Source organism: Solea senegalensis, linkage group LG13 (genome assembly GCF_019176455.1).
Source record: "Solea senegalensis isolate Sse05_10M linkage group LG13, IFAPA_SoseM_1, whole genome shotgun sequence".
In the NCBI taxonomy this organism is placed as follows: Eukaryota; Metazoa; Chordata; class Actinopteri; order Pleuronectiformes; family Soleidae; genus Solea; species Solea senegalensis.
In genome coordinates this window covers 9325137-9352017 of record NC_058033.1, presented here as the reverse complement: position 1 = coordinate 9352017, position 26881 = coordinate 9325137, and the positions used below count along the sequence as shown (strand labels likewise).

General features: G+C 41.1%; 1 protein-coding gene across 4 annotated transcripts in view; it reads right to left on the bottom strand.

The window, feature by feature from the left end:
* The window catches only part of ntm (neurotrimin), a 396350-nt gene that overhangs the window by 104980 nt on the left and 264489 nt on the right, over window positions 1-26881 (bottom strand). For 3 of the 4 annotated variants that reach the window (XM_044041719.1, XM_044041721.1, XM_044041722.1), the window contains exon 1: window positions 5242-5965. In XM_044041719.1, the coding sequence (XP_043897654.1) occupies window positions 5242-5414 (173 nt within the window). In that variant the 5' untranslated portion in view covers window positions 5415-5965. Of the gene's footprint in view, window positions 1-5241; window positions 5966-26881 lie in introns of those variants that run through there. The other variant, XM_044041720.1, reaches the window with a different exon arrangement.

The window sequence follows — 26881 nt, the reverse complement described above, 5'->3', positions numbered from 1 at the left end:
GTATCTGTAATGTAGGCTGCATATCCATAACTTCACATTTCTTTTTCCAGCATAGCTATTCGACTGTTATATGCATGTTTTCTCAGTGTATGAGTCATTACGAACATGTGAATTATTTTGTCTTTCCTTTTCTTTCTGTAGCTATTGGGTGTCCAGAAAGACAGGAGATAACAAGTTGTGTATTACTTGTGTATTACCTCCCTAATACACAAGGTAACAACTTAATACGACAGTTATAGACATGGTGTCTGTTCACTTACTGTATTATGTATTATACAATGTGGCATAACTTGTACAACATTTCTCCAATCAGTTTCTTTAGGAAGGAGGTAGTTTATCAAAAAATAATTCAACAATGGAGATTTACAGTCACTGATTGAAATGAAAATGAATAATTTATATTTGCTTTTGCCATAGAGATGTGGCATTTACGAGGAAGACCCAGCTCAGTCAATCAGACAAACACGTTCCTCATCTAGCGCTGAGTGCAATCAAAACGCATCACATTTTGCCGAAACTCGCGGTGAGCTTCGGGTTATACAGTCATCTAATCAACGAAAAGAAAGAGAGTGGTGCAGGTTGGTGAGTTTTCTCAAAATTTCTAACTTGAAACCTTTGAAGTGAAAATCTCGTCCCTTTAGAATACTCTACATTATATGCACTAATGGTTGTATGTACAGCATGTGACGATGTCATTTGCTGTGGTGCTGTAATAATCTAGGTTTCTCTCCCCAGGAGGTTCCCACAGTTGCCCAACTGGGGAGTGAGAGCCCAGACCACACGGAGATAAACTGATAATTAGTGTTACTTATACTGTACCTCATCTCCACAAACCAGGCCACAGCGCTGCAAACAACACCAACACAAAAGGGAAATTGGGGCTCTAACTTTCATTAATTTAAAATGTGATACCACCCTCAGTTTGGCAGTTGTCAGAAAGGGCAGTGGGGAGCTTGTTAGCACAGAGCACTGCAGGGGTGGCGAGTCTGGCGTCTACATCATTTGTGCCAGAAGAACGCAACACATCCTGATTCCCCGGCAACTAAAAAGGTAATACAAATTGGCTCAGGGAGCTGACGAAGGGTGGCCTTTCTGCATCATGTACACTTCTGCTAATGCTTTGAACTTATGACCTCACTGTATTTACACTGTACCTCAAACGTGCCGATGAATATTTCCCTGCACGTTTGCAATTTCTCACCACACAATATTGTTTTAAGTGCTGTGGTGTCACCAAAGTGCTTCTGGGAAAGTCTGGGAAATAGTTTTTTGAAATGTACAAAACCAGGTCTCTTGTGGAGAGAGCTATAACTTTGACATATTATATATTTATAACCTTTTAATGGTCTTCGGGACAAAAAAACTACATTCATGGAATCATTAGTCAAATCTGATCCAAAAAAAATGAAGAGATACAACTTTGCCCCAAAATGTGTTTCTCAGTTTTTTAAAAACAAGCTTTCACCCACAGACGTATGTATGTAGACTGTAAGTAGATATAAGCAAAATATTGTGTTAATTTCACTACAGAAAAAACTAAATGATCTATCAGTATCATATCAGTTATTGACCAAAGCACTCCCAATATATTGGCAAAAGTCCAATATTGTGCATCCCTACCACATACTAACAGACGGAATAGGAGTCTGCAGATGATGAATAAAGCTTATTATAAAACTGTCCTGGGTGGGAGTTGGAAAAGTACCCAGTCTTGACAAGATGGCAGGCAGCCTGATCACATATACAGGAAGGTTTACTGTCCCACTTAAAAACTGCCTTCAGAGTGTCTCTGGGGTGTGTGGAACAGTACATGAAATAAAAGGAAAATAAGTCTTTTTACCATAATGTTTTTTTTCAAATTATCATTGATGTACCCCTCAGGCAAAGGCTTTATGTTATTACTGACATCAAAATTAGACACAGACCTACTCTAAAGATACGGCTCAAGCAACACAATGGCCTCCTTGCGCAACAAATGCAGTTGTTATCCATTCTCTACACCCCGTCTATTCAAACAAACAAGTCCAACCTCAGGGGCACCTCATGAGCAGTAGAAACTGAATTCACCCAGAAGCAGCTGTATGGCACTGCAAGTTAACAGCATGGAGTTTATACACCGAACGCCTTTTTTGAGACTGTGTGAGTGAGTGGCCAGCAACAACATGAAAAGCTCTGCACAGTCGCACAATGTGTGAATCAATTTAAGACAGAAACAGCTGTTCCTGCTCAGCCTGGGGGACTGATGTACATGATGGCAAGTTCTGCCTTGCCAGTCCCATCGACCTGCGAAAAGTTGAAATCTGTGGAGTAATACTGGCACTGCATGCCAATTCCAAGTTGTACACGACCATGTGTTTTTTATTCAACAGCTCTAGTCCTATTGTGCAGCCTGGCTCGGTTACAACAGTATGGAAATGATAAGGAAGGAATTAATGAGCTTTTACAGCAGTAGCATGGGATTTCTGCTGACCTGCTCTCCTGATTGTTACTACGAGCAGCCTGTAATTAAAGACATGGCAGAGTGCTGTCCATGGTGCTGAAGGGGGTCAGAAATGAGTGGCATTCAGGTCAGCGAAAGCACTCAAACGGAACTGTCCAGCACTTCAGCAGGAGCCCACTGCTGTACTTCATGATGTGCTTATAAATAAAATGTGATGAGTTCTTTGTATTTTTTATGAAGCAAATGTATTTTTAAGCCTCATTATTTCATCCAAAAAACATGGCAGACCAGTCATGGCACGCAAGCCTGCAAGTGCAGCTGTCTACCACCATTTTCCATCAACATCGAGCCTCCCTATAACTGCTGCAGATTTGCAGGCCTTTTTAAGGCCACTTCAGAGGACATATGGGTTCTTAAAATCCACTGAATTATTATTGATTTATTTAGCCAAAAAGGGTCATCGCAATGTCCACAAAACCAGTGCAAGACATTGTACTGATAGAAGATTTATGAACTGAAATGGTCCCAGATCAAACAGACGTGCAGTGCATGCAGCACAGCACGGTGCAGGACGAGGATTCCTTAAGTAGTACAGACGAAATTCCCCATCAGCCTCGTACAGGTTCATATTCATGTAGAGCTGTTGGATTTCTGAGAGGTCGCCTGGTCTCATTTTCTTACCATGTGAACTTGGGCCAGTCAGACCCCTGCTCACCTTACTGATGACCCGCAAGAACATAACGAGCTCCTGGGCCTCCCATGACATATTAATATTGATCAGAGACCGTGTCAGGTGAGACGATGTGCAGACTGAACAGCCTGAATGGCCCTGGGCAAAATATCATGGTTTTGTCCACACAAAACACACAATGTCCTCATAAGTTGGCACCAATCAAACAAACAAATATTTTTCCAATTAGTCTTGAACTCTCCATACCTCTCCATACAAAATGAGACCCAATACATGCTCCACTACATCAATATCGTGATACATGGCAATGTCTGTCTAACTGAAGAAAAAACGTCCCTGAAAAGTAGGGATGGGACAATATTACTTGTTTGTGTACAATACTGGTATCTTCTCCCAAAAAGGAAGAAAGAAACAGCCCAAACATGACTCAGCTAAAATGCTTTTAGTGATTTTTATTTATATTTTTACAGTCTGTGCATTGTGAAATATAGGATTTTGGATGGTATCCGTTTGACATTTTTATCTGTCCAATATCTATTTATTCACAAAATAGAGAACAAAGTGCACAAAGTCTATGTATTAAAGGCAGGTAATTTCTGCCCAAGTTTCACTCATTCATTTGAGCAGCGCCGCCACAAGGACAAATGAAGTACCGACACCCAGGGACTATTTAATTAAAGTACCGATGTTTGCCCCGACGTATCGATTATCGTATTGCGCGAGAAATAATGTGACGATATATCAACAAGTTGATCTTTGGAGCACCCTGCCTTTCACCCCGTGTCAGCTGCGATTGGCTCCTCAGGTGGAGGAGAATGAGTGAGTGAGAGAGGTCTTGACCTGCGCTGCACTTGACTGACATCTCACTGCACCAACCCTTTCACCTCCCCATGAGGGGGAGCTGCATCACTTGAGAAATGAAAATGTCACAAGCAAAACCATTTGCTAAAAAGAAAATCACTTTTTAAAAAAGATTATTTATATATTTATTCATCCTTACTGGGAGACGAGGTCGAGAGAAAACGTGCTCTAACATCTATAAACCCATTTCTGGTAGTAGCGATTTCAAAAACATCAACATATGAATCATGTTTTTACAGCATGGATTTGTAACGCTGTCTTTGAAGTGACCGTGGACGAACACAGTGAACCTTCAACTTTTTGTTCCGCTCCAAAAGATTCTGACCTCAATTTCATCTGGTAAAAATACTGAAAGTTTCTGTCATTATACTTTTTTTTACAAAAGCATCTCTTTTTTACTTTTTACTTTATGCTGGTGTTTTTGAGTGGACAGCAAAGTAAGAATTCCATTGTACAGGGAAACATGTTTCTTTACTGTGCATATGACAATAAACACTTTGAATCTTGAATCTTGAAAAGCTTGGACTAAATGTCAAACTGTCCGACACATGGAGCCTGCAACTAACTCATGCACTCACTCCCTGTCAATCCACCAATTTAGTGCCACAAATGAGCCCCCCCCCATCCACAGCCCCCACTAAAACCGAGGGAAAAATCCGGCTATTTTCAGCCACTGTGATTATTGTTCCGAGATGACAAACTGGACATCCCAGACAGCTCCTGAAAGCAGCACAAATCCCTCAGTGCTCACTCAGTAAGCCCCTGAGGGCGCAGAGGAGGGGAAAGGTCACCCAGCTCCGAAACTGTTTACGACAGAGGCTTTGTGTTTGTTGTTTCCTGTGTGCATTTATTGTCAAGCTGCAGGAGCAGCAGCATCAGTCCTCCAGACACTTCACTGACGGCGTCTCCTCTCCTTCAACTACACGCACCTTTAGTTCTGCACCATCACACAACAATTAAAGGCGCTAAATCTGTGGTTAACAGCCGCCGGAGATTAGCGGGCGTATCGTTCCTCAACTGACTGTTTATCACGGACTAATCCTCCCCCCTCTTCACTCACCCTCCGTCCTCCTCCTCCTACTCTTTCAGCGGCGGGAACATGATTAAAACACACGAGTGTCTGAGAAGCGTGCGCCGCAGGCGACCGCTGCAACTTTGAGGAGCAAAAATATTCAAACGCAGCGGCGACAGGGAGGACAGAAAGAAAGAAAGAAAGGCAAGACATGTAAGTGTCTCATCGTGCACTTACCTGAGGAAGACAGTCTCTCCTTGTCGCACGGTGATGTTGTCCATGACTTTGTTGTCGGACTGAGAGTCCCCTTGACTGCGGACCGGCAACCCTGCAGGCACAAGAAGCAGAATCCTCAGAGACAGGAACAGCGCGCATCTGTAAAAAGCGTCAAAGTGTCCCCGGGCAGACATCGTCTCCTGCCTTTTGCAGAGATGCACAGTAAAAAAAAAAGAAAAAGAAAAAAGAAAGATAGTCCGTGTTGGTTTGCACACGCACACGCACAGCACAGCACAACGCTCCAGTGGAGATTATTCAGCCCCGGTTCATTAGTCTTAATCCAGATCTCGTGCTCAGGTATCCGCGCAGTGCCGGACAAGACACGCGCAAGACTCTTATATGAGAAAATGAAATGGAATAAAAATAAAACTATAAAAATCCGCCGATTATTTTCTAAAGCAGTACAAGAAAGAAGAAAACATAAAAAAGGAGAATCATCCCTCAGTGTCGGCACTGCAGCTGACAGCGTCCCTCTTTTCCATAAGACATGGATATAAGCTCTTATGGATCAGCCAACATGTGACTGAACCACAGGCAGCTACAGCTTTAACAAATAAATAAATAAATAAAAGTCACATTCAGAACAAGAAAAAGGGGAAAAGAGACGAAGCCCAAGTTTGCGATTTGCATCGGTTGTCACTGTGAGTTGTTGCCGTCTTTGCTCGCTATCGTGAGCGCCTTTGCGTGGCGCTGTACGTCACAGGCGCACAGCTGGGGCAGTGGCAGGAGCCACGTGGATTCACATGCACATCAATAATGTGGAGGAAATAAGGAGAGATAATCGTGGGATGACGACAGAAACAGTGAAACAATAAGTCAATCTACTGTAAAACAATGAAACTAAATAAATAAAAAAATAAAAAAATAATATATACTGTATATATGTGCAATTTTACATAGGTATGTTTTTTGGTACTGTACTTTGCTACATTTTAAACCATATCCGTTACTGAATAAATAAAATTCACGCAATGGAAACAGTGAATGATGAGGACAAGTGAATGATGAGGACAGGTGAATGAGGACAGGTGAACGAGGACAGGTGAATGATGAGGGCAGGTGAATGAAGAGGACAAGTGAACGATGTAAAGGTTGGCCTATAATTAAAAATAATAAACGTGAGATTTGTGTCCTCAACCTTGTTTACAAAAGCAACTAAGTAACTTTTAGTCAGAGTACATTTTAAACAAGCTACTATTTTTTACTTTAACTTGAGTACATTTTCAGACCAGCGCTTTTACTTGTACTTTATATATATATATATATATATATATATATATATATATATATATATATATATATATATATGTGTGTGTGTGTGTGTAAATATATATATATCAAATTGTTTTTCTTTAATAAAACACTACAATTTAAAATAAATGTCAAAAATAATAATAAAATAAAATGTATAAATGAGTTGAAAAGGCCATTTCATGTGCTAAGTTCTACTATGCATGGAGCACAGCGTATTTACCAGGCTGCAGGAGCTTCTGGTATGTGAAAGATAATCTGTTTCAGTTGATTGAGCACCTGGGGAGACACTGCAACACCACCCGAGAGTCAGCGGCGTATGTGCTTCCAATGCGGAAATCTTTCCTATCCCTTCAAGTATGTATGGCTGTAGGCGATAATTATTCATATTTCTGATCAATGATGACATTTATCAGAAGAAAAAAAAAAGAAAAACAATAAAAGCCCAAGTTCACAAACACACAGTGCTTGTTTCGTCTGCTGCTCTCAAAATTAAAAGACTAAATAATTAAATTTACTGTAGTTTCATACATCAATGGAAAACACATTAGAGGAGCTGGAAATAAGATATTTGAGGGGGATGGGTTATTGAAGGTTAAGGCATTTTAAGGTTAGAGTTACATTTGGGTTTATGTTAGATGTGATAGTTAATATTGGGGCAGAGGTCTCACAGGCCACATGCTGCCTGCCAACTCGATTTCATGTGACCCAAGAGAGAATATAATACTAAATATGATTGTTAGCTATTGTCATGAACAGTGAGCCATATGTTCATAATAATAATACATCATATGAATCACACTTTCAAATGATAAATACAAAAATATGAGCATTTTAAGTGTTTTTATTACAGTTGTGTTTTTATTTAATTTATTAGACCAACTCAATTAGATCACAACTGTGTATCGTTCCATATCCCTAACAAACTCTTTTACTCCAAAACTCTGTGAAATGTCATCATTATTGCGTTATCGTGATGGAATATTGTGATGTGATTTAAATCCATTTCTCACATAGTCATAGGGCTGGGGAATGTTTCATGTTTATGTGTGTCCTCACTAGAATGCTGTGTGTATATATGTGTGTGCATACTTGAGCTCGGTAATCAGCCTATTCTGTAATGAATTAATTTATTCATTAGTTTAGTTCACGGTGACAGTGTGCGGCTTTGTGGCTGCCGTCGTCCCTGGGCAGGAAGCAGAGAACAGAATCTCTGCAATAGCCTAATAATAACAAAAAAAAAAAAACACTAACAAAAGGAGAATATATTAACAACAAATTAACAGAATAAACGCACAATCTTCAACAAACCATTAAAACACAGTTTCATGTGCTGTATAGATGTGCATCTGTGTGTGTGTTGGAGTCACTTTTTTCTGCAAAAGTGCTTGCTCTCAACGCATTTATGAAGCGAGGTGACTCAGCGCGGCTCTAATCAGCAGCAATCAGCAGAGTGGCGAACCCTAATTTACTCTCCCTTTTCTCATACTTTGACAACTCTCAAAACACGCGTCACTTGCCCACTACGGTGCTTATTTACTGTTGTGTTTCTACGTATAAGTGCATATATACATGATGTTCACCACTTAAACCACCTTTGGATGACCCAAAGGGAGAGAGACTCATGACAAACGCTGCACTATCACAGATGATGCTGCCGAAAAGGACAAAGAGAAAGAAACTTGAACACTGCGTGCCACACCGTGCACATACAGTATTCATTTTCCATTTTCCTGAGGCCACGCTGCTTGAAATAGCAATATCTGCTAACCTGAGATGTGGACATTAGGAAAGCATTCAGCGTTTTTAAGCCCATGCTTAACATTTTGATTCTGTCATGTGAATCCTTCTTTTTTTAGTATCTGTGAATGTTTGCCGTGTGCATGATGAATAAGCACAGGCTCTAGTTCAGATGAAAAAGATTCAAAGCCCTGTAAGCAAAGTTTGCAGATATAAATCAACCTTTGTGTAAAATGAATCTGCATGAAAGAAACCACATTTGTAGATTGTATGCAAGAATAAAATTACATTTGTAAGTACATGACACAACCGGTGAGGTTACGCAAGGACACAGAGAGAGAGAGAGAAAATAAATTATGTAGGGCACTTGTGAATGGATTGAGTGCAGAAAACAGCGTGCAGGTTAACAAAAGTTTTATTACAACTATAACTTTTAGAAATTATTTCTGAACATCTCTCGGCAGATAAAACACTTCACAGGCCACAAATCTTTTTGACCCTTATTTGAGCCAGTGCATCTCTGGCAGCTCTTTCCCAATCATTGATTTGATTTTATCAACCTCTGAGGACTTTTTCCATGTTTCACGAAGAAAGTAATTTCAATATTGGTGGTGAAAGTTTTTTGGTTTTTTTAAACCAGCTCATACTGCAATAGTCATGACAGTCAAAAAGAGACAAGCATGCAAATTAAATGTGCGCGATGAGCGTTGGGTATACAGGGCCTTAAGAAGCATCTACTCCGATACACAGAAAAACATGTGTCAGGATCACATACATAGTTCACTAGCCAGGTGCAAGCTGTTCATCAAGGTGGCTTCAAGACAATAAAAAACATACAAATCGGTTGCTGTGGCAACACCTGCAAATAGCACACCATGTGCATTATTTCAAAAGAACCTACGTCCACATATGCCATGTGACAGAGGATGTGCAAAGTGAAAGTGAAAACGACTGCAATGTACCGTACAGTGTGATGAAGGTGAAGTGAAGGCACTATTTTTAAGCCAGGTGAGTCACATTCTATAAATAAGTTGCTCATCTCAAACCTATATACTTTGCCACAATGCCACCTTAATCCATAAGCAGTGGCAACAGTCAGAAGGCTTACAGTACACTGGCTGAATGTGCAATTATGTGACCGGAGTCTGGAAACAAACAAGCAAGCAAACGCCTGGGAATTCAAACTGTAGCATTTATCTCTCCTTTAAGTTTGAAAGAATACGTTTTGGGGCATTTGATCGACTGATTGATCTCGATCCTGGATGAGAAATCTCTGTATATCTCTGCCCAAGGCACCCATGCACATACTCGTGAAATGAAATAAGCAAGTAAGACAACAATAGAGAACTAAACTTTGTCCTTGAAATTCTTTGCTCCGAGGGCTGGTTTTTGAGTTTTTTGAAAAGCAAAGGCGTTACTGACAACATTAAAGATGGCTCTGTTCAATTCAGCTTATCATGACGGTGTGACAGCGAGCCACCATTCACTCTGATACCAACAAATCTAATTGGAACTCGGTTAATTGATTATTTACACCTGTACTTTTTCAACAACATGTCTGCAATAAGACAACAATAAGGGGAATTTTATATATAATATAGGAAGCTTATCAATAGGTGTATCTTACGGCATAGTTTTGCCATATCATCCCACATTACCTAACGTGAGGGTCACACTGGCCGGTTTCACACTAGATGCATGTGCAGTGTATGAAGGAATAGTGCTGATCTGCTGCTTCTGCCATTCACACAGTGTCTCCTCGTCACCTGCTGTGGAGCTTCTATAAAAGTTTACATGGCGTTTACTCAGCAAATTACCAGGACTCTTTAGCATAAAGCTGCTCATCCATAAGTCCTGCATATATTTCACAATAAAACCTTGAATGGAATCAAGGAAGTGCATCTCTACAGTGCTTTTACTTTGCAACAGGGACAATATGTGCCAGGTTTGTGACATATGCAACAGATATGGAGGCTGAAACTGTGCAGAAATTTAATTTTCACTGTCTATATTTGCTGTGAGATGCACGCCGGTTTGTGTGGAAAACGGGCAAGACGTCTATTCCCCTAGAAGAGCCACACAGTTCAATCCCATGAGACACGTGCGAGATAACACCACAGCTGTTGCATACAGCACATGCAACCAGTGTGAAACAGGTCTTAGGGTTACAAGTTTACTGGTCCCTGCTTGACCCCCTGTAGCACCACCCCTATCTGGCTTTGCATAACACGCATACTCATCTCTCCCACCTGACAACACAGGCAGGTAGGAACCAAAAACACGGGGGGTGTAAATAAAACATAAATTCACATTAAAATAACAACCAAATTTTATGTATGTGTGTGTGTGTGTGTGTACATACATATATATATATATATATATATATATATATATATATGTATATATATATATATACACATACACATATACATATATATACACATATACATATATATAAAAATAATTTTACTAGTCAAAAAATACATTAATATGTCCTATATAATATGCAATGCACATAATTTAATACCATATTCGATATTAACTTAATTTATAATCATGTGCAACTGAAAAAGGGCCTCATAAGTTAATATAAATAAAAAAAACGATATAAACCGTAACCATGGTTACACATGTATAGGCTGCACTTCATAACAATTTGTCTGTATTCCTTGTTTATTGCCATGTTAAAGCACATTCTCACACTGAACCCTTTTCCATTTTAAGACCAGCACTTGAAACAAGATCATATATTTGAATTCCAAGTTTGTTCTTTCTTTAATCCTCATTTTCTTTTTTATCAGATATTGAGACGGAGCCGCTCCCTCCGCCCCGTCACTGATTGAACAGCTGACACACCCGCTGTAGAACGCGCACAAACACAAACGCACCACGTCCCCTCTCTCACGCTCTCTCTTCCTACTCTTTTTTCCTGTCGCTTAACTCGTGCCACAACCCACTCTCCGCAATAATTATTTGGGCGACAACTTTGGGTGCACACTCCGGGGTTCAGCCTTCCAACAATTGCGGACATTTTCACTCACCCGCTGTTAAAGCACGCACACCACTCCATTCCACCGCCTCCTCCCGTCAGTCTGTCAAACAGTCTTTTCCACTTCCGCATTTAAATAGTGTACATTCTCAGGCTTTGTGGTAGTCATGTGACCAGCGTTATTTTTTTTTTTCCATCATTTTTTCCTATTGTTCAGTCATATATATACCCACACAACAGAGATGTATGAGACAGGGGCAAACTTAAAGATAGCTTACATGGTTTTATCGGAGTATTGTGACCGATTAAGAGGCCTTAAACTATCCTTAAACTACTCAACTATTTTTTATTTATTTTTAAACCTGAGGGGCGGGGCAAGAGGTTTAAAAAGGGCTGCTACTGTAAGAGCCTCATGGAGCAGTGAATGGGTTGGTTATGGAGAAGGTAACACCTGCATTTGCAAGCTCAATGTTGGATTTTTGTTTGTTGCTTACATTAAGAGTTACTGGAGAATTGGCGTAGTGGTTAGCACTCTCGCCTTGCAGCGAGAAGACCCGGGTTCGAGCCCCGGTTGGAACAAGGGCCTTTCTGCATGGAGTTTGCATGTTCTCCCCGTGTGTGCGTGGGTTCTCTCCGGGTTCTCCGGCTTCCTCCCACAGTCCAAAAACATGCAATGTAGGGATTAGGAAAATTGGACACTCTAAATTGACCGTGAGTGTGAGCATGAATGGTTGTTTGTCTCTAGTTGTGTGTGTAGAGAACGTTCTCTAAAGGTTCCAAGAACATTCCTGTGACCATTTTTATCACTACCTTTATACAACCTTTAGAGAATGTTCTCTAAAGGTTCTAACATTCCCCTAGTTATTTTTACAGGGCCTTTGTGCATATGACTGCACACGCAGCAGGCGTAGTGGCTAGCACTATTGCCTCACAGTAAGACGGTCTGTGTGGAGTTTTCATGTCCTCCTTGTGTGCACATGGGTTTTTCTCCAGGTTCCTGTCCAAAAACATGCAGGTATGACTGATAGTAAATGGCTGTTCCTCTCCATATGTTTACTGTGTGACAAACTGGTGACCTGTCCAAGGTGTACCCCACCTTACGCCCCTTGTGAGCTGGGTTTGGCTCCAGCCCCCCCAATGACCTTCATCTGGAAGACAATGAATGAATCAATACACTGCATACTCGAGGAGATGATGGTTCTATTATTGGTCCCTATTAAAAATGCCTGGGGGAATACAATGTGGACAGAGTGACTGCTTCTCAAACAAAAATAAATGCCTTGCCTAATTACGGCAGGCTCTCTATCTGTCACCACCAGCCTCCTATAGTCTCGTCCCACTCATAACACGACATATACCTATATAAGACTGACCCACTGAGCGGGAAAAAAGTCATGAAATCATTCAGTTCTGTGAGCCACAACCACTTCAGCCCACACTCATTTGAACCCCACACTCGCCGGGGATTTCCAGAAACCAATGATTTGCTTTTCAGCTTGTCATAGTATGGAGTGCAGGTAATGAAGTCATACACCTGTGAGTTACAGGAGCTGGAATTATAGCTATATTACTCCTGAGTATGCTGTATGATTTGAAAGGTTCTCATGATATGCCACATTCTTTCCTTCTTCATTTTAATCTGAGTAATCTGTATATCTATCCTCAAAGTGGGATTTATAAATTATAATAAGTGGAACTATGGTTGACTCCCAAGTTGCTAGATCAACTTTTCCCCTCTCTCAATAAGTTCTGCCTGGCCAATAAGTGTCAAAATCCATTAGATAGAGCGGAATATGACAACCTGCAGTCATTACTGAGCGGAATACAAGGCATTTCCTGACTTCAAAACACACTGACAATTTCCCTCCCCCCTACAGGTGCATCATTTGGTAGAAAACTATCACATGTTCTCCTAACTGCAGACTCAGCATGTGAAAACATGTCATATTTACTTTGCTGTGATTGTTTTATCCACACTACATTCCATACGATGCAAGATGTCGCTTTATTCCCACCCTCCAGCTCTACAGCAGTGTGCCATGAGCTTGAGGAAGTGGGTGTGCTTCAGGCTTGACAGCATCCCAGCTTTGTTATAAGTCCAGATCTTGAAGAGCTAAGAATGAGATGTCACCATCCAGAACAACGAGCCTGCAGGCTGCAGCACGTTTCCTTCTGAGAAGTCACATCAGAGTGCCGCAACTCACACTCTATGCTGCACCTCCACACTAACTCACACACACACAAACTTTTTTTGTTTTTTGTTTGAATTCCCTAGCCCCTTACCCAACATTAACCTACAACCTGGTCTTAACCCTGAAAAGGACCTCTATCGTTGTGCGGCCCAGATAAAATGTCCTTATAAGATATGTTTTTGGACCTCACAAGGATATAAATGCAAGATACACACCCATGCACAATCTGGTTTCCATGACTTCAGAGGACATAACATTGACTTGCATTCATTTCCTACAACCATACAATGTGTCTTCACCTCAAAATGTAATAATGTACGTTACGTGGGACATGCTTTTTGTCCCCATAAGTCCCCACAACATGAGTAATACCTGGAAACACACACTGCAGTGTGTCTGCAGTGCTCTCCATGTCACCTGGGTGACATTCAGTAAATGGATGAGTGGGGTAAAGTGCCATGTGGTGACACCTACTGTTCCCCCGTGTTAAAAAACGTGAAGTCAATCAGTCACGAGCACACACAACAAATACTTAGTTGATTAATGAGGGGATTTTACCGACGACATCAGCTTGACACGTATAAATAACTGCTCTCTCCTTTCCCTCCGCTCATAGTCTGTCTGTTTTTTTTTGAGCTCATGTGCATCAGCCCTGGTTCCGGCTGCAGCAATGAGATTTGTTTTCTAAAAAATAACAAAAAAACACGTTAAACAGACATAAAAAGGAAATGCATGACCGTAACTACGCGAGGGTTTGTGCTGTCGGAAAAATTCCAACGGTTTCTGGAAGCTGAGAACCCCCGTACCCTCCCAATGCCCACCCCCCACTTCCCGATGAGGTTATGGTAAAGTTTACCACAGTGGTTAGTGCAGGTACAACATGACATACACATACATTCATACATACATGTGCTTTTGAGTAAAATAAAAAAAAAACACCAATGATTGAAAAATAATTAATTAATTAAATAAATAAATAAGGGGGGGTACAACTACAGTGTTTTTGTTCATTTTAAATTGTTAAAACACTATTTTAACATGCAGTAAATTGTAAATAATGGCCAGATATTGATTGATATAGAGTTATTCTGGAAAAATGGTCACAAGCACTAAGATTTCCTGGTACTTCCTGGTTCATGGTTAAAATAAGCAAAAAAAGGCCAGACAGACATTTTAAAGGCTTAGGTGTTAATGGAAAAGAAATACAAACAAATAAATAAATAAACATGAATCCAGGTAGCTTTCAAGGTCTATATACAGCACTTGAAACTACACAATAACCTTTTGTATAGCTGTTTTTTTTTCTGAGATGAACTTCCTCCATTTAGGTTCTCCTTTTTAACAAATGCTGAGCAAAACTGCTAAAAACTGCTAAGATTTTTTTCCAGTGCACTCGTCTGCCCCCAAAATGTGTTTCGGAGGTGGGGTACACTTATTGTATATTCACATTTGATTTGTTTCTTAACCCTTTATATTTATTGAGAAATCCTCACTATCTGGCGAAGCCATTACTGCTTTTCACCCACTGATGTCACTAATGACTTTGAAGGAGCCTCTTTGTTCAGTTAAAAAAAAGATTTTGAGCCGTTGTGTGAAGAAATCCAGGTCAGCCAATTCTTTGTGAACTGACCACATGAAAAACAGCAAACCATTTGCCTTAGCAATAGGAACTGACAACAACAACAATAATAATAATAATAATCATTATAACAATAACGACTCCAAAATTTAATTAAGTCAACGCAGACAACAAGGATGAAAACAACACCCTGTCTATACTTGATGATGATGAGCTAAATAAATGGTAATTGCACAGGTCTAATTGGGTGTTTTAATTCAGAGGACAACGGGGGAAACGCTGAGCGAAGGCGGTAAAATGTTGCTCTCGTGCAAGTGCTTTAGGGAAGTCATTATGTCCTTGAGCAGAGTGACTGGCATCTTGTGACTCTGGACGGCGATCTGGAATGACCTGATGTGAAGTAGAGAATAAGAACACGTTCACTGTTTTTTTTAGTTTCTCCACCACAATTTTCATCTCTTGGTTTCCGATCCTGACAAAAACCTACAGATCCCCGGCGTGCCCGAAGGCAACGGCAGGGCATTCATGAACGACAGAGTAAAAAAGAGTGACAGGAGGAGTGTTCGTCACCAAGACTGACAGATGAATATCATCAGTGTTTAGCGTGTCACGACGCCAACTGCCTCATCAGCTCTCCATAACATAGCATATCAGTTTAATGAATGCCATTAGCGCACGTCAATCAAGCAGCGGCGGTAAATAAAAAGAGCAGATCACAAAGCGCCGTCAGCAGGGGGGGTAAAGTGGACAGTGAAATTGCCTCATGGAAACCATTTAGACTGACACGACTGGGAGCGCCTCTTTAGCGTTCACGGCATCTGTCGGCACAACAGCCGTCAGGGTACTGGCGCTGCACATGTGCACGTACTGCACTGTATTTCAAGAACGCCACTGAAGTACGAAAGAAGACTGCCAGTGCGTTTCAAGAAGAGATTCCAGTGTTTATCTGCATCACCGGATGTGAAGCAAATTATTTTTAAAACTTGATTTTACACTGAAAAGTCTGTCACCAAGGCCAAACAATTCAACTTATATTTATTTACATTTATATTCACATATTCACAAATGTCCAAATTCCAATTATTTAAATTTTTAATAGCGTAAAATAGAGGGTTCATTGAGTTTAATAAATGATAATGGAGTTAAACTCTTGTTTCCTCGTTACAGAATGCACTGTTGTTAAAAACCGCGGCGGTGGATAAGCGGACGTGTCCTTGGGCCAAACACTTCAGCCCACCTTGCTCCTCACGGCTGTGCCTGCATGTGAATGGGTGTGAAAGATGACTGACAGGAAATGCGCTGCACCTCGATGCTGCTGTATGACGGTGTGAATGGGCGTGAATGGGTGAATGGCCAAACTAATTTGCCATTTATAAGTGTATAATTGCTGTAAAATAAACACTGTTTTGGTTTTCGTAGCCTTACAACAAACCCTTTTAAATGTAAATGAAGCAAGAAGACAACATTGTTTGTAGCAGGCAAAGGTAAAGGCGACAGTAGTTCCCGGACACTTGGCGAATGGAGTGAGCGAGAGGTCAACCTGGAGTCACCATTCAGTCATTCTTACATGCCGGACCTTTAAAACTGCAGTGGACAGGATCACAGGAGAAAAAGAAATTACATTTAAAAGTTCTGGGGTCACAGCCCTGTCTTCTTCTTCTCCTTCTTCTTCTTCTTCTTCTTCTTCTAAGGTGTTGTGCAGCGTTTGAGGAGAACATCCAACAGGAGTTAGGGTCTCGATTGAAAGTGTGGCTGAATTCTGGTTCGCTCATGTTATTTGGTGACTGTGCACTCTGGAGTTTACAGTCATCATAAACAACAAACACACTGTCAAGCCAACACAAAGAAGTGACCTGCAGATGTCAGCGGTTTCAGAGTTTCGTCAAGACATCAATTAACGTTCCACAAAAATGCTCAGCATGCAGCTTCCGCCTTGTGTGGTGCGATGCGGCTCTCCAAACCTCCAAACCCACGCTGGAACATAAACGAACTGAGTGTGACACATCACTGTTGACCTTGGCCATTGTGTTTTGAACAAACAATCTTTGCCTCAAAGAGAACGTCCCATTGTCTTCACCTGCAGGTCATTACCATGGCGATGTCTCAGTTGCCATATTATGGCGAGCGTGAGATGTGTCCTCCTTGAACTTCCATTTAATCTCGGTCAGTGACTCGGTCAGCGATTGCGTGGCATCCACAGACAGCTGAACCATCTCCACAACAACTGAGAGGCCCCGAAGTCAAGCTTATATTATCAAATAAACTGTAAAAAAAAAAAAAAAAAAAGCTCATGTCTTTTCTCTCTTTTTGTTTGTTTTTGAACTGACCTTGTCTGAACCTCGTCTAAGAATCAACAGCACAATATTGTCCTTTGTGCTGCAAGGTCGCCACAGAGAGATATTGTTTTGACACACGCGGGCATTCTGTCTCCCATCAACATGTTGGCACTGTTCCATTCTGCTTTTTTTATATCGCAAATGTCACATTTTTATCTTCTGCGTCCAAAGATTGTTGCACACGTGTATTCATGTAATCGCACCAGTGGCTCCATTCATATGAAAAGTCCTTCCACGCATGCAAACGTGCTCCTGCTTAGAGTAGACACAGACACGTGCATGGGTCTGCACAGAAACACCTTTTTGGGCTTCTCAGTGGTCAGCAATTGGTGGACCGTGGGCCAAAACTGGCCCACGGATTCATATCGAGTCTACAGAGCTTTTATTCTGAAAAAACATGAACTTATTCGAATAGATTCTGTTGCCAGAATTGACAGTTCACCTAAACTAAATGTTTCAATAATGCAAATGAAAACACTGCTGTTGTCATGGAGACAGCCAGGTTTGGGGAGTAAATGTCCGTAAAATAACTACTTGCACATGAACCAGGTACTTTTTTTTTTTTTAGTACCTGCTCTGGCGAGGCTCCAAGCGAGCTGAGACGCTACTTTGTGTGACGTCGCAAGACCGCTGGCCTCTGATTGGTCACAGGATGAGGCACGAGCAAGACGTCCAGCACAAGAATCAAGTCGAACAATGCCGAAGTGTAGAACTGTAGAACTGTGGGTGAGTTGGGACCATAGGTGGAAAAGGGGCAAATGTTTTGGCCCAAATATTCAATTCCTTACAAAAATCATGGACATTTCCAATGTTTGTTCTTGGCATTTCTTTCTTTCATTTGATCATTTCAGAAATGTTTATATGGCAATTTACCAAAACATGACATACAAACATTTGGTTCTGTTTACCTTTATCCAACTGCACAATCACTTCTGCCTAACATTTACAACACAGAGCATTTAGGCTGCTTTTTCCCCCATGACTATGTTTAAACAATATACAGAGGCTATAAGAATGTGCAATATAGAGTGTCTTATATCCTTTTTTTCAATCTTCATTTTCACCAACTACAGAAACACACCTGAGCAAAAAGTGCTATTAAAAGTAAACCAGATTGAATGACGTCAGTTCAAAATTTGCTCAAAATCATTCATTACCTTGACTCAACAACACATGAGAAGCCTGGATTTGTGACCTATAAACACACACAGGACGTCCATATAAGGATTGCGCATTATTCCCATGGCAAATGACCAGAGATCCGTGCCGCGTGAGCACTGAGGGTTAAGTTGTCGTAAGAAAAAAGTAATGCAATGTATTGGCCCTTGCCACGTAAATCTTAAGCACACAGTGTAAATGTCTGCCTTCATTTAGAGTGCATACTTATATTTTCTCCCGTGTACCTTAAGAAAGTTAATATTTGTTGTAAAAACCGTCCTCGGGCAAGACACTCAACCCCACGCCGACAGCGTGTGAATGGATTTGAAGGATTTGTGAGAAACACAGACCATTCATCAGTGTTTCTAACAAATGTTCTCACCAACCTTCCATCTGCAAGATTATCAATTATGATTTTGCACAACAAAAGCCGTCTGGCATCATAACAGTGATTCACAGACTGTTAATATACAGCAATAGGTGCTTTGTCATTTTCATCAACTCAATTTTAATGTCGAGGACTAAACGGCGTTCTGGCAGCGAAGCAAAAGCAAAACGGAAGTTGTTAGGTTTTTTTTTTGTTGTTGTTGTTGTTGTTTTTTTACGACCGTCGAGACAGAAATGCGTGTACGCAGCTGAGTCTGAGGAAAAAAAAATATCGGGAACAAATCCAATCCAGCATCACACCACAACAACCAATCAGCCACAGCAGGCGATACCTTTCACAGCGCAGCTGTGAGGCACAGGCCAGATGTGCATGAAATGGATCAGGCTGGCTTTCTGGACAGCGAGTTAAAGCGTTATCTCTGCTGCTCTGCACTGTGATCCCTCCTGATGACTTCCAGATGGGCATCCTCCATCTTTAAGGCTCGCCGTGTCCACGAGGGGAGGCTCAGGTAATGGGGTCTTAGTCGCGAGCGTTGATGACATATCACTCTGCGGACGGTGGCGACGCGGGGACCTCGGCAAGGAATTCAGACGTCGACCTTACTGCATGTGATCAAGTGGCGAAAGAAAACCTTGATTAATCGCACACACCGTGGAATTCAACTCAAAGCATAATTGGATCTCTAGAGAGAGACGGGATGGGGGGGGGGAATAGAACAAATGTATTTATTTTTTATGGTGAGATTTCCCTATTGTATTGTATGCAAGTGATTGCATTTCTGTGTAATGGTGCTGCAGCACTTACAGATGTGCGGACAGGCAGCACTTGACTCGGGGTTTGGGCTCTTCGGAGGAAAACAATAATTAAGAGTCAACAAACAGCGGCGATAGCAGCTGTGGGAGAGGCACCGCGGTTGAGTGGCTCGCGCAGACAGCTGCTTGCGGTCCGGGAGAGGTTTCCAATTGGCGCCGAATCAGAGGACAATCGCACCTGGAGGCTCGCACTCCGTGCCACCCCTCATCCCCAGCACTCACCGAAAAAACCGAGCGTTTGCCAAGATCCTAATCGGGGGAGGAGGAGGAGGAGGAGGAGGAGGAGGTTGGGTGGAGAGCTGGAGCAATCAATACCAAAGTGGCCCTTCAGTGTTGGACGCAGTTTAGTGGAAGTGACCATTACTTTCTAATAAAGAGATTGATGCCACTGAAGAGGTCTTCATCGCGTGTCCCCCTTATCAATGACTGCGAGGCATGTTAAGTGCACTTTTGCCGCGTTGTAGACCCGGCTATCAAACCGCAGCATCCTCACCTCGGAAGTGGGGAACAAAACACATTCCCCACTCTCCACCGACACCTCACCTCACCTCAGCACGGAGGCAGCAGCAGCAGCACTTTTGAAAGCGTCTCATTTTGTCCGTAGCCTCCATATTATAGCTGTGTGGCGAAGGGGAAATGGATCGGAGGCCATATATCACGCTGCAACACAGCCATGTAAACAACCAGATACGGTCGCCCAGAGCAATGTTAGGAGAGGGGAGAAAAAAGAAAAAAAAACACCACAGACTTCAGCCGATAGACTCCCCTAAATCACACAGGGGTCAAAGAAATATTGGGCATAAATGCACAATATGAAAAAGGCACTTTATCTTCAATGACTTAATAATCTGGAGAGCAGGGGAGCAGCTCAGTAATTATTAATGACAGTGGGGTTGGGTTTGTTTGTTTATTCGTCTCAGCAGTTTTTTATTTTTTTTCCCAGACACACGGATACAGCAACTGCTTTCAGACACACACATGTACACACACACAATCCGCTCCCCTTGAGTAAAGGCACTTTAATAAACACTTTTTTTTGCTGTGCTATAGTTTTTTTTTACAGTACAGCTTTATAAATTCTCAGCTTAAGGCGGGGCACGGTGAAAACATCTAATTATGTGGGTTTTTTTCCCGTTGACAAAATCAAGCTTCTTCTGCTGGCTTTTCCTACAGGGAGAGAGAAGCTTACTGTGACTAATAATACATTAACCAAAGAAAATGTGCAAAGTTTTATTTATTTCTTTACTTATTTATTTATTATTTATTTATATCGGTGGAGGATTTTCATGCATATTCAGGAGGGAAATGTCACCACATGCCTGGCGTGTGGAAACGATTATTATTATAGCCGTGGCTCCCAAAAATATTAGCCCGAGAGAGAGAGAGAGGTACTCCACTAATGACGCGCTTCATCGCAATCAGATATCCCGTAATGATAAGCTTGTTTTAAAAAAGGATAACGCCGGGTCTTATACTTTACTCTCGTTCTCTCAGGAACGGCCCGGGATTTAGGAAGCCGGCGGTTTTAACGAGCTGAAACTGTCCCCGACCATTTATTATGGAGGTAGAGGCAAATGTGAAGCAAGCGCGCCTCTGGATTTTAGCCGGAATTTCCCCCCCATTTGCACTCAAAGAGAGTAATCTAGACGGCGATAGGTGTTTGTTACGGGCAGTTCATACTGGAACTTTAGCAAAGAGTTGAGAGAGAGTGGTTGCTCTCTTTTCCGAGTTGGTTGGAAACTCGTGTGAGAACGAGGCTGCTGATGTTTCTCAGCACTCTGGACCTCTTAATAAATATTTAATCCCGTGGAAAACATCGAAACAGAGGCAAAGCTGAATTGTTTTCAATAGTTTTTTATTTATTTATTTATTTATTTATTTATTTTTTAATTAAATGTAATTGTTTGCTTGCCTGTCTGTTTCAACTAAATCACACAAACACTTCAGAGACTCTGCGGCTAAAACGGAACTCTCTTTTATTCCCTCGCGATCTCCAATTTAAACGAGGCCAAACAGACTGTCACTGTTTTTAATGGCTTCGCGCACATGTTCTCTTTATTTATGGAGCTGTTGTCTTTTCATGCAGAATTTATTTCAATGTGCGTGTGTGGTGGTGTTTCACTCATATTTGTGTCCGTGCAATCAAGCAGCATCTGGGTGTTTATGGCTGTGCAGAGGAAACTTGCAGCACTGCATGTTGTTTGTGTCGTGTGTTCAAAAAGACAGTGAACTGATGTTCGAAGAGAGCTCCAAATATGGTCTCATGTTTACCGTGCAATCATTGGATACGGGAATATTCTAACTATCGTTGAATCTGAGAGTCGGTGTCTTTGCGGCACTTTGAGCCGCCGAGGCTGATTAAAGACATCTGTGGTAATTGTTGCTCTGTGTGGTTCTTCACCTTGGCTGTCACACTGCGTGCGTGCTATTAATGCCTCCCCCCCATCCACCCACCATGATATATTTGGCTGTTTTGTCTCCTGCAGCAAAAACACTGAGGGGAAACCAGTCAGTGTCCCTGGAACTCGCTGCCCAGTTGCGGCAGAAATTATTAACACTAAATGCGACGTGCCAACAGAAACAAAGCAAGATAAATAGACCGAAAACAGAGAGTGTAATTCTTCACAGACACTACTCGTAGTTGTACTTTCACAGTGGGTGGCATTGCATGTGTTTTTTTAATAGTATATGAATTAAAACCAAGGACTTTTATTTTGTTGCTTATTTTAACCATAAAATTGCCAGAAATTGTCCTTTGACATTCAATATGTGGCAGTTATTTACAATTTACTGTATGTTAAAATGGGTCTTTAACTACTTCAAATAAAGAAAAACATAAATGTTTTATTTCAGAACAAACACTTTAGTCGTGCAACACCAGATTATGGAATTTGAACAGTATAAAAAATATTTAAAACAACATTTGTCTTCGTCTCCATGTGCAAAAACAGGCCAAAAATTCTTCCTGAAACAGCGCAAGTGAAATAACCATAATAACCAAATTCTTCTTACTTTTAAATGGCTAATACTCTCTTTTAACATGCAGTAAATTGTAAATAACTGACAGATATTGGAAGTTCTTCTGGAAAAATGGGCATTTTCTGGTTAAGATGGACATTTTGAGGCTTAGGTGTTAAAGGGTTAAAGTTGCAGTGGAAATTCTTAGAGAGCCATAGGCTGTAACCTGTTGTTCCTATACACTACTGTCTATGTGATGTGTCTTCTTCTGTTATAGCCTTTTTTTCCTTATGTGGAAAGTTGGATCTCACCACAACAACAACAGCAACAAATAAAAGATCATATCAAAGTATATTTTTCCCCACATGACGCTGAACTGTCTGTGCCGACGCTTCCTAACACTTTCCACAAATATTTTTTGTTGACTATTTATTGACGGATAAAAAAAACACACACACGTCGGCTGTTTGTCCACAAGCTCTGCAGATCACTCTGCTGTGGACCTGATGTAAAAATCAAAGAACTGCCAAGAAAGAAAGTAGGAACAGGATGATAACGGGAGCGTGTCAGCACTGCTCGGCCACACACCCGCACCTATCCATCAACACACTCTGGCACGCGGACACACGCTCACAAAACTGGGACACTTCTAGGTTACTCATCAATTTCTCTCTCTTATCTAAAGATGATACAGCTGCCGCATTACCTGTGTCTTGTGCCACAGCAGAGGGGTCACTGAGATTAAAAGCCGACCTCAAGACTTAACTTTGAGATGTCGGCGCCTGTCACAGCAGGGAGAGAGTGAAGGATTGTGCCGCGGTGGCAGCGCCAGTGTGTCAGATCCTCTCCGCCTGCTAACTCTCGACTCTAGGAGTCGGGGCAGATGTTCCTTCAGCGGTGCTCGACAAGGGAGCCCACAAGGATTAAGTGGTTAATTAAAGTGGAGCTGCTTGGGGTTGAGGGGCTTTAAATCAAACAAGCTCCTTTTACTAAATCCAGTTGTGATATATTCTAACAGTCGTTGAAGCGTGTGTAGGTTGTGCTGGACGTGCAAGTCGCCGCGATCGGAGGCGATTTTTGAGTTTTTAATGAGGCAACATGATATTATATATATATATATATATATATAACACGACGATATTTCAGTAAGGATGCCATTTCTTTCCAGGCAAAGTCCTCCTAACCAAAAGGTATGTGCACATTCAAAACAAAATACAAAAAAAAACAACACAATAACGACCCAAAACACCAGCATATTCAATAATGGAAGTCCCACATTTACCACTTGGTCCCTGCACTCCTGAGTAAGATCCACCACTCAATTCCTTCCCAGCCAGCTCGGCCCCAAAATCCAAACATGATCACTATGGCGACACAACTGTGCCAAAACTCAGTTGCGCAAACTCAGAACTCAACGTGTAGAGAGCACAGGGGTTTTCGAGGGCACTTTTCCCTCTAGTGGCTGCTTTGCGCGCTGCTTAAAGATTACTCCTTGTTTTTTTCACCTGTATTGTCATAGTCACAAACATGGCTATCGAAGTGCCAAAAAAAAAAAAGATAAATTGCTATATCTCTTGGGTGTCACGTCTGTCGGGGATCAACGTCAACTTTCATATGTTTTTAATGACAGTGCCATCAGCAGGAAGTGGTCCCTTCTTTAATCATCTTTGTCTCGTTTGAAGGGAAATGTCAGCGGTCCAGACTCTGCCCTTTCTCTTGTTTTGTCTCTCTGTTCGTAACATCTGGTCACACTTTCGGTTTCGGAATCTAAATGTCATCATGGCTGAAGGTTATTGTTTTAAATTGAAACCCCGTCTTCTTGCTGGACACTCAGGTGATGGAGTGACAGATGGTTTAAAAAAAAGTTACTTTCCTATAAAACATAATAAAACATGTTTAGTATGTATATATATGTATATACTGGATTAAAGCTGACATTGTTCCCAGTCCACATATGCATATTTCTCATTTAGGCTTCAATGTCAATGACATTTTTATTGTACACACAGAAAAGTGATCTTTTAAACTGACTTTATTTCCATGTAAAGATGTTTACCGTCAATGGACAATAATCTCTCATAATCCTAAAACTGCACAGTGGAAATACACATGCAGCGGATGACATAGAAACAAACAAAGCAATGTACGGGACGCACAATTATGTGTTTGTTGCAGGGGCGGTCTGTTTTGGTGGGTTTCTGTTCGGTGTGTGTGAAAGTGCAGTGTGCAGGAGCTTTAGTGGGGGAGATTTATTTGCTTATTAATAATTACACACAGAAATGGAGAGAGTAGCAGATAACGGAAAACCAGTAAATAGTGAGAAGAAAGGGTGGAGGTGAGGGTGGAGGGGGTGAATGATTTAATAATAGGCTAGTTATCAAATGGAAACACATGGAGGTGGATCAGGTGGAAAGGGCAACATTAATAATGTAGGATACATAATAATGTTTGGTATAAAAGTACAGAGATCGAGTTCCCTGCTGTGGTTAGATTTTCTTTGTTCGTCCTATTTAGTATTGATGATCTTTTTTTTTTTAACTAGATATATTTCTTCCTCCGTTTACTTTTTTGCACTCTTTTGCACAAGACACAAAAAAAAAACGAGCTGCATATTCACAAACGCTGCAGATTCAAAAGAACAAAAACCAAATGCAACATGAGAAACGTCCATGCAGAAAGAAACAAAATGCATGCATCAACAGAAACAACGCATTACTTCAAACACCAGCAGGAGAAAAAACACCAGCATATTCCATTACGGAAGTGCTCCTGGTCTGTGGGGGGCGCTGTCGTGCAGCTCTACGACCAGCCGTTACAATACTTGGGGACTACTTAATTCTTACTTTATTAAAAGACCTTTATCAAGAGGTTTTGATTGGGCTTTAATATTGACTTTTTTTCTCAGAATTTACTTTTCTCAGAATTCTGACTTCAGTCTCAGAATTCTGAGATTAAAGTCAGAATTCTGAGACTGAAGTCAGAATTTGATCTCAGTATTCTGACTTTAATCTCAGAATTGGACTTTTGTGGCCCTAATACTCTTCAGTATGAACGCATGTCCTACTTCATGGTTAATTTCATTCTAAATGAGAGTGGAGAGTGGACTGAGAGTGGAATAGGTCATAACAGCTCCACCTCCATGGTAAAATATCTGTTTTTCCGTGAAGTAACTGGAAGACAAAATTAATGAATGGACTCTTTTTTTATGACAAATGTAAACAAAGCCATCAGTGACAGTGATGACCTGATTTCCTGTCTGACTGACACTGAGATCAGTGCTAAGCCCTGATCTCAGTGTTTTCAGCTACCTTTTTTTAAAAAAATGTCCCCTTCAGTCATCTTTAATTGGGTCTAAATTTATCTGCACTGTGTTTAGTCCCCGGGTGTTATCGCACTATCAGTGTGAAATAACACAGTCTGCTACAAGAAAAAAAAAAAAAAAATCACACAAACACTGACACGAGAAATCAAAACCCATCCAACTATACACCTCTCTGCCCTTACTTCCTGAACAACAGCACACATCATACCCTGGAAATGAAGCAGCAGTCCCACTGGGGGGGGCAATGAGGTCTATGATCGTATGACCATAATTTGACTGCCCCCATCAGGTGATTCAGGGTAATTTATGGAAACACAGAGAGGGGATTTTTTAAAGATATTATTCTTGGGATGTGAACAAAGGAAGGAATTCTTCCTCCAGCAGAATATGTAGCTGTGGCAGTTGACATTTCTCACTCATATATAGGGCCTGGAATGGAGACTACACTATTTAAAATTCTACAGATACGTGCACTGGCCCTCTCTCTGCTTCCTGCATAGCTGTGTCTGTCTCTGCTCTGGTTAGCATCTTGGAACTTGAATTTCCTAACCCATACAGCATGTATTTCAGGTAGAATCATGTAGTAGTAAAACAGCTGAAAGTTGAACATTGAACATTTCCTCCGTTTATGTAAAAAATAAACAGATTTAATAAAATCAGTTTATCAAAAAAACATTTTCACGGGAGGGAAATATCATTTATTTATTTATTTTTACTCCAGTATATTGATCGTGTGTTAACAAAGAGGAAATATACCCAGCTGCATTATTTTTCCTCTTTTTTTTTGAAGGTACGTTCAAACCGAACATGAAGAGAATTTTAAAGAAGCTGTAGAGTGTGGCTGCCGAATCATTTCTGTTTATTCGCAACACCACC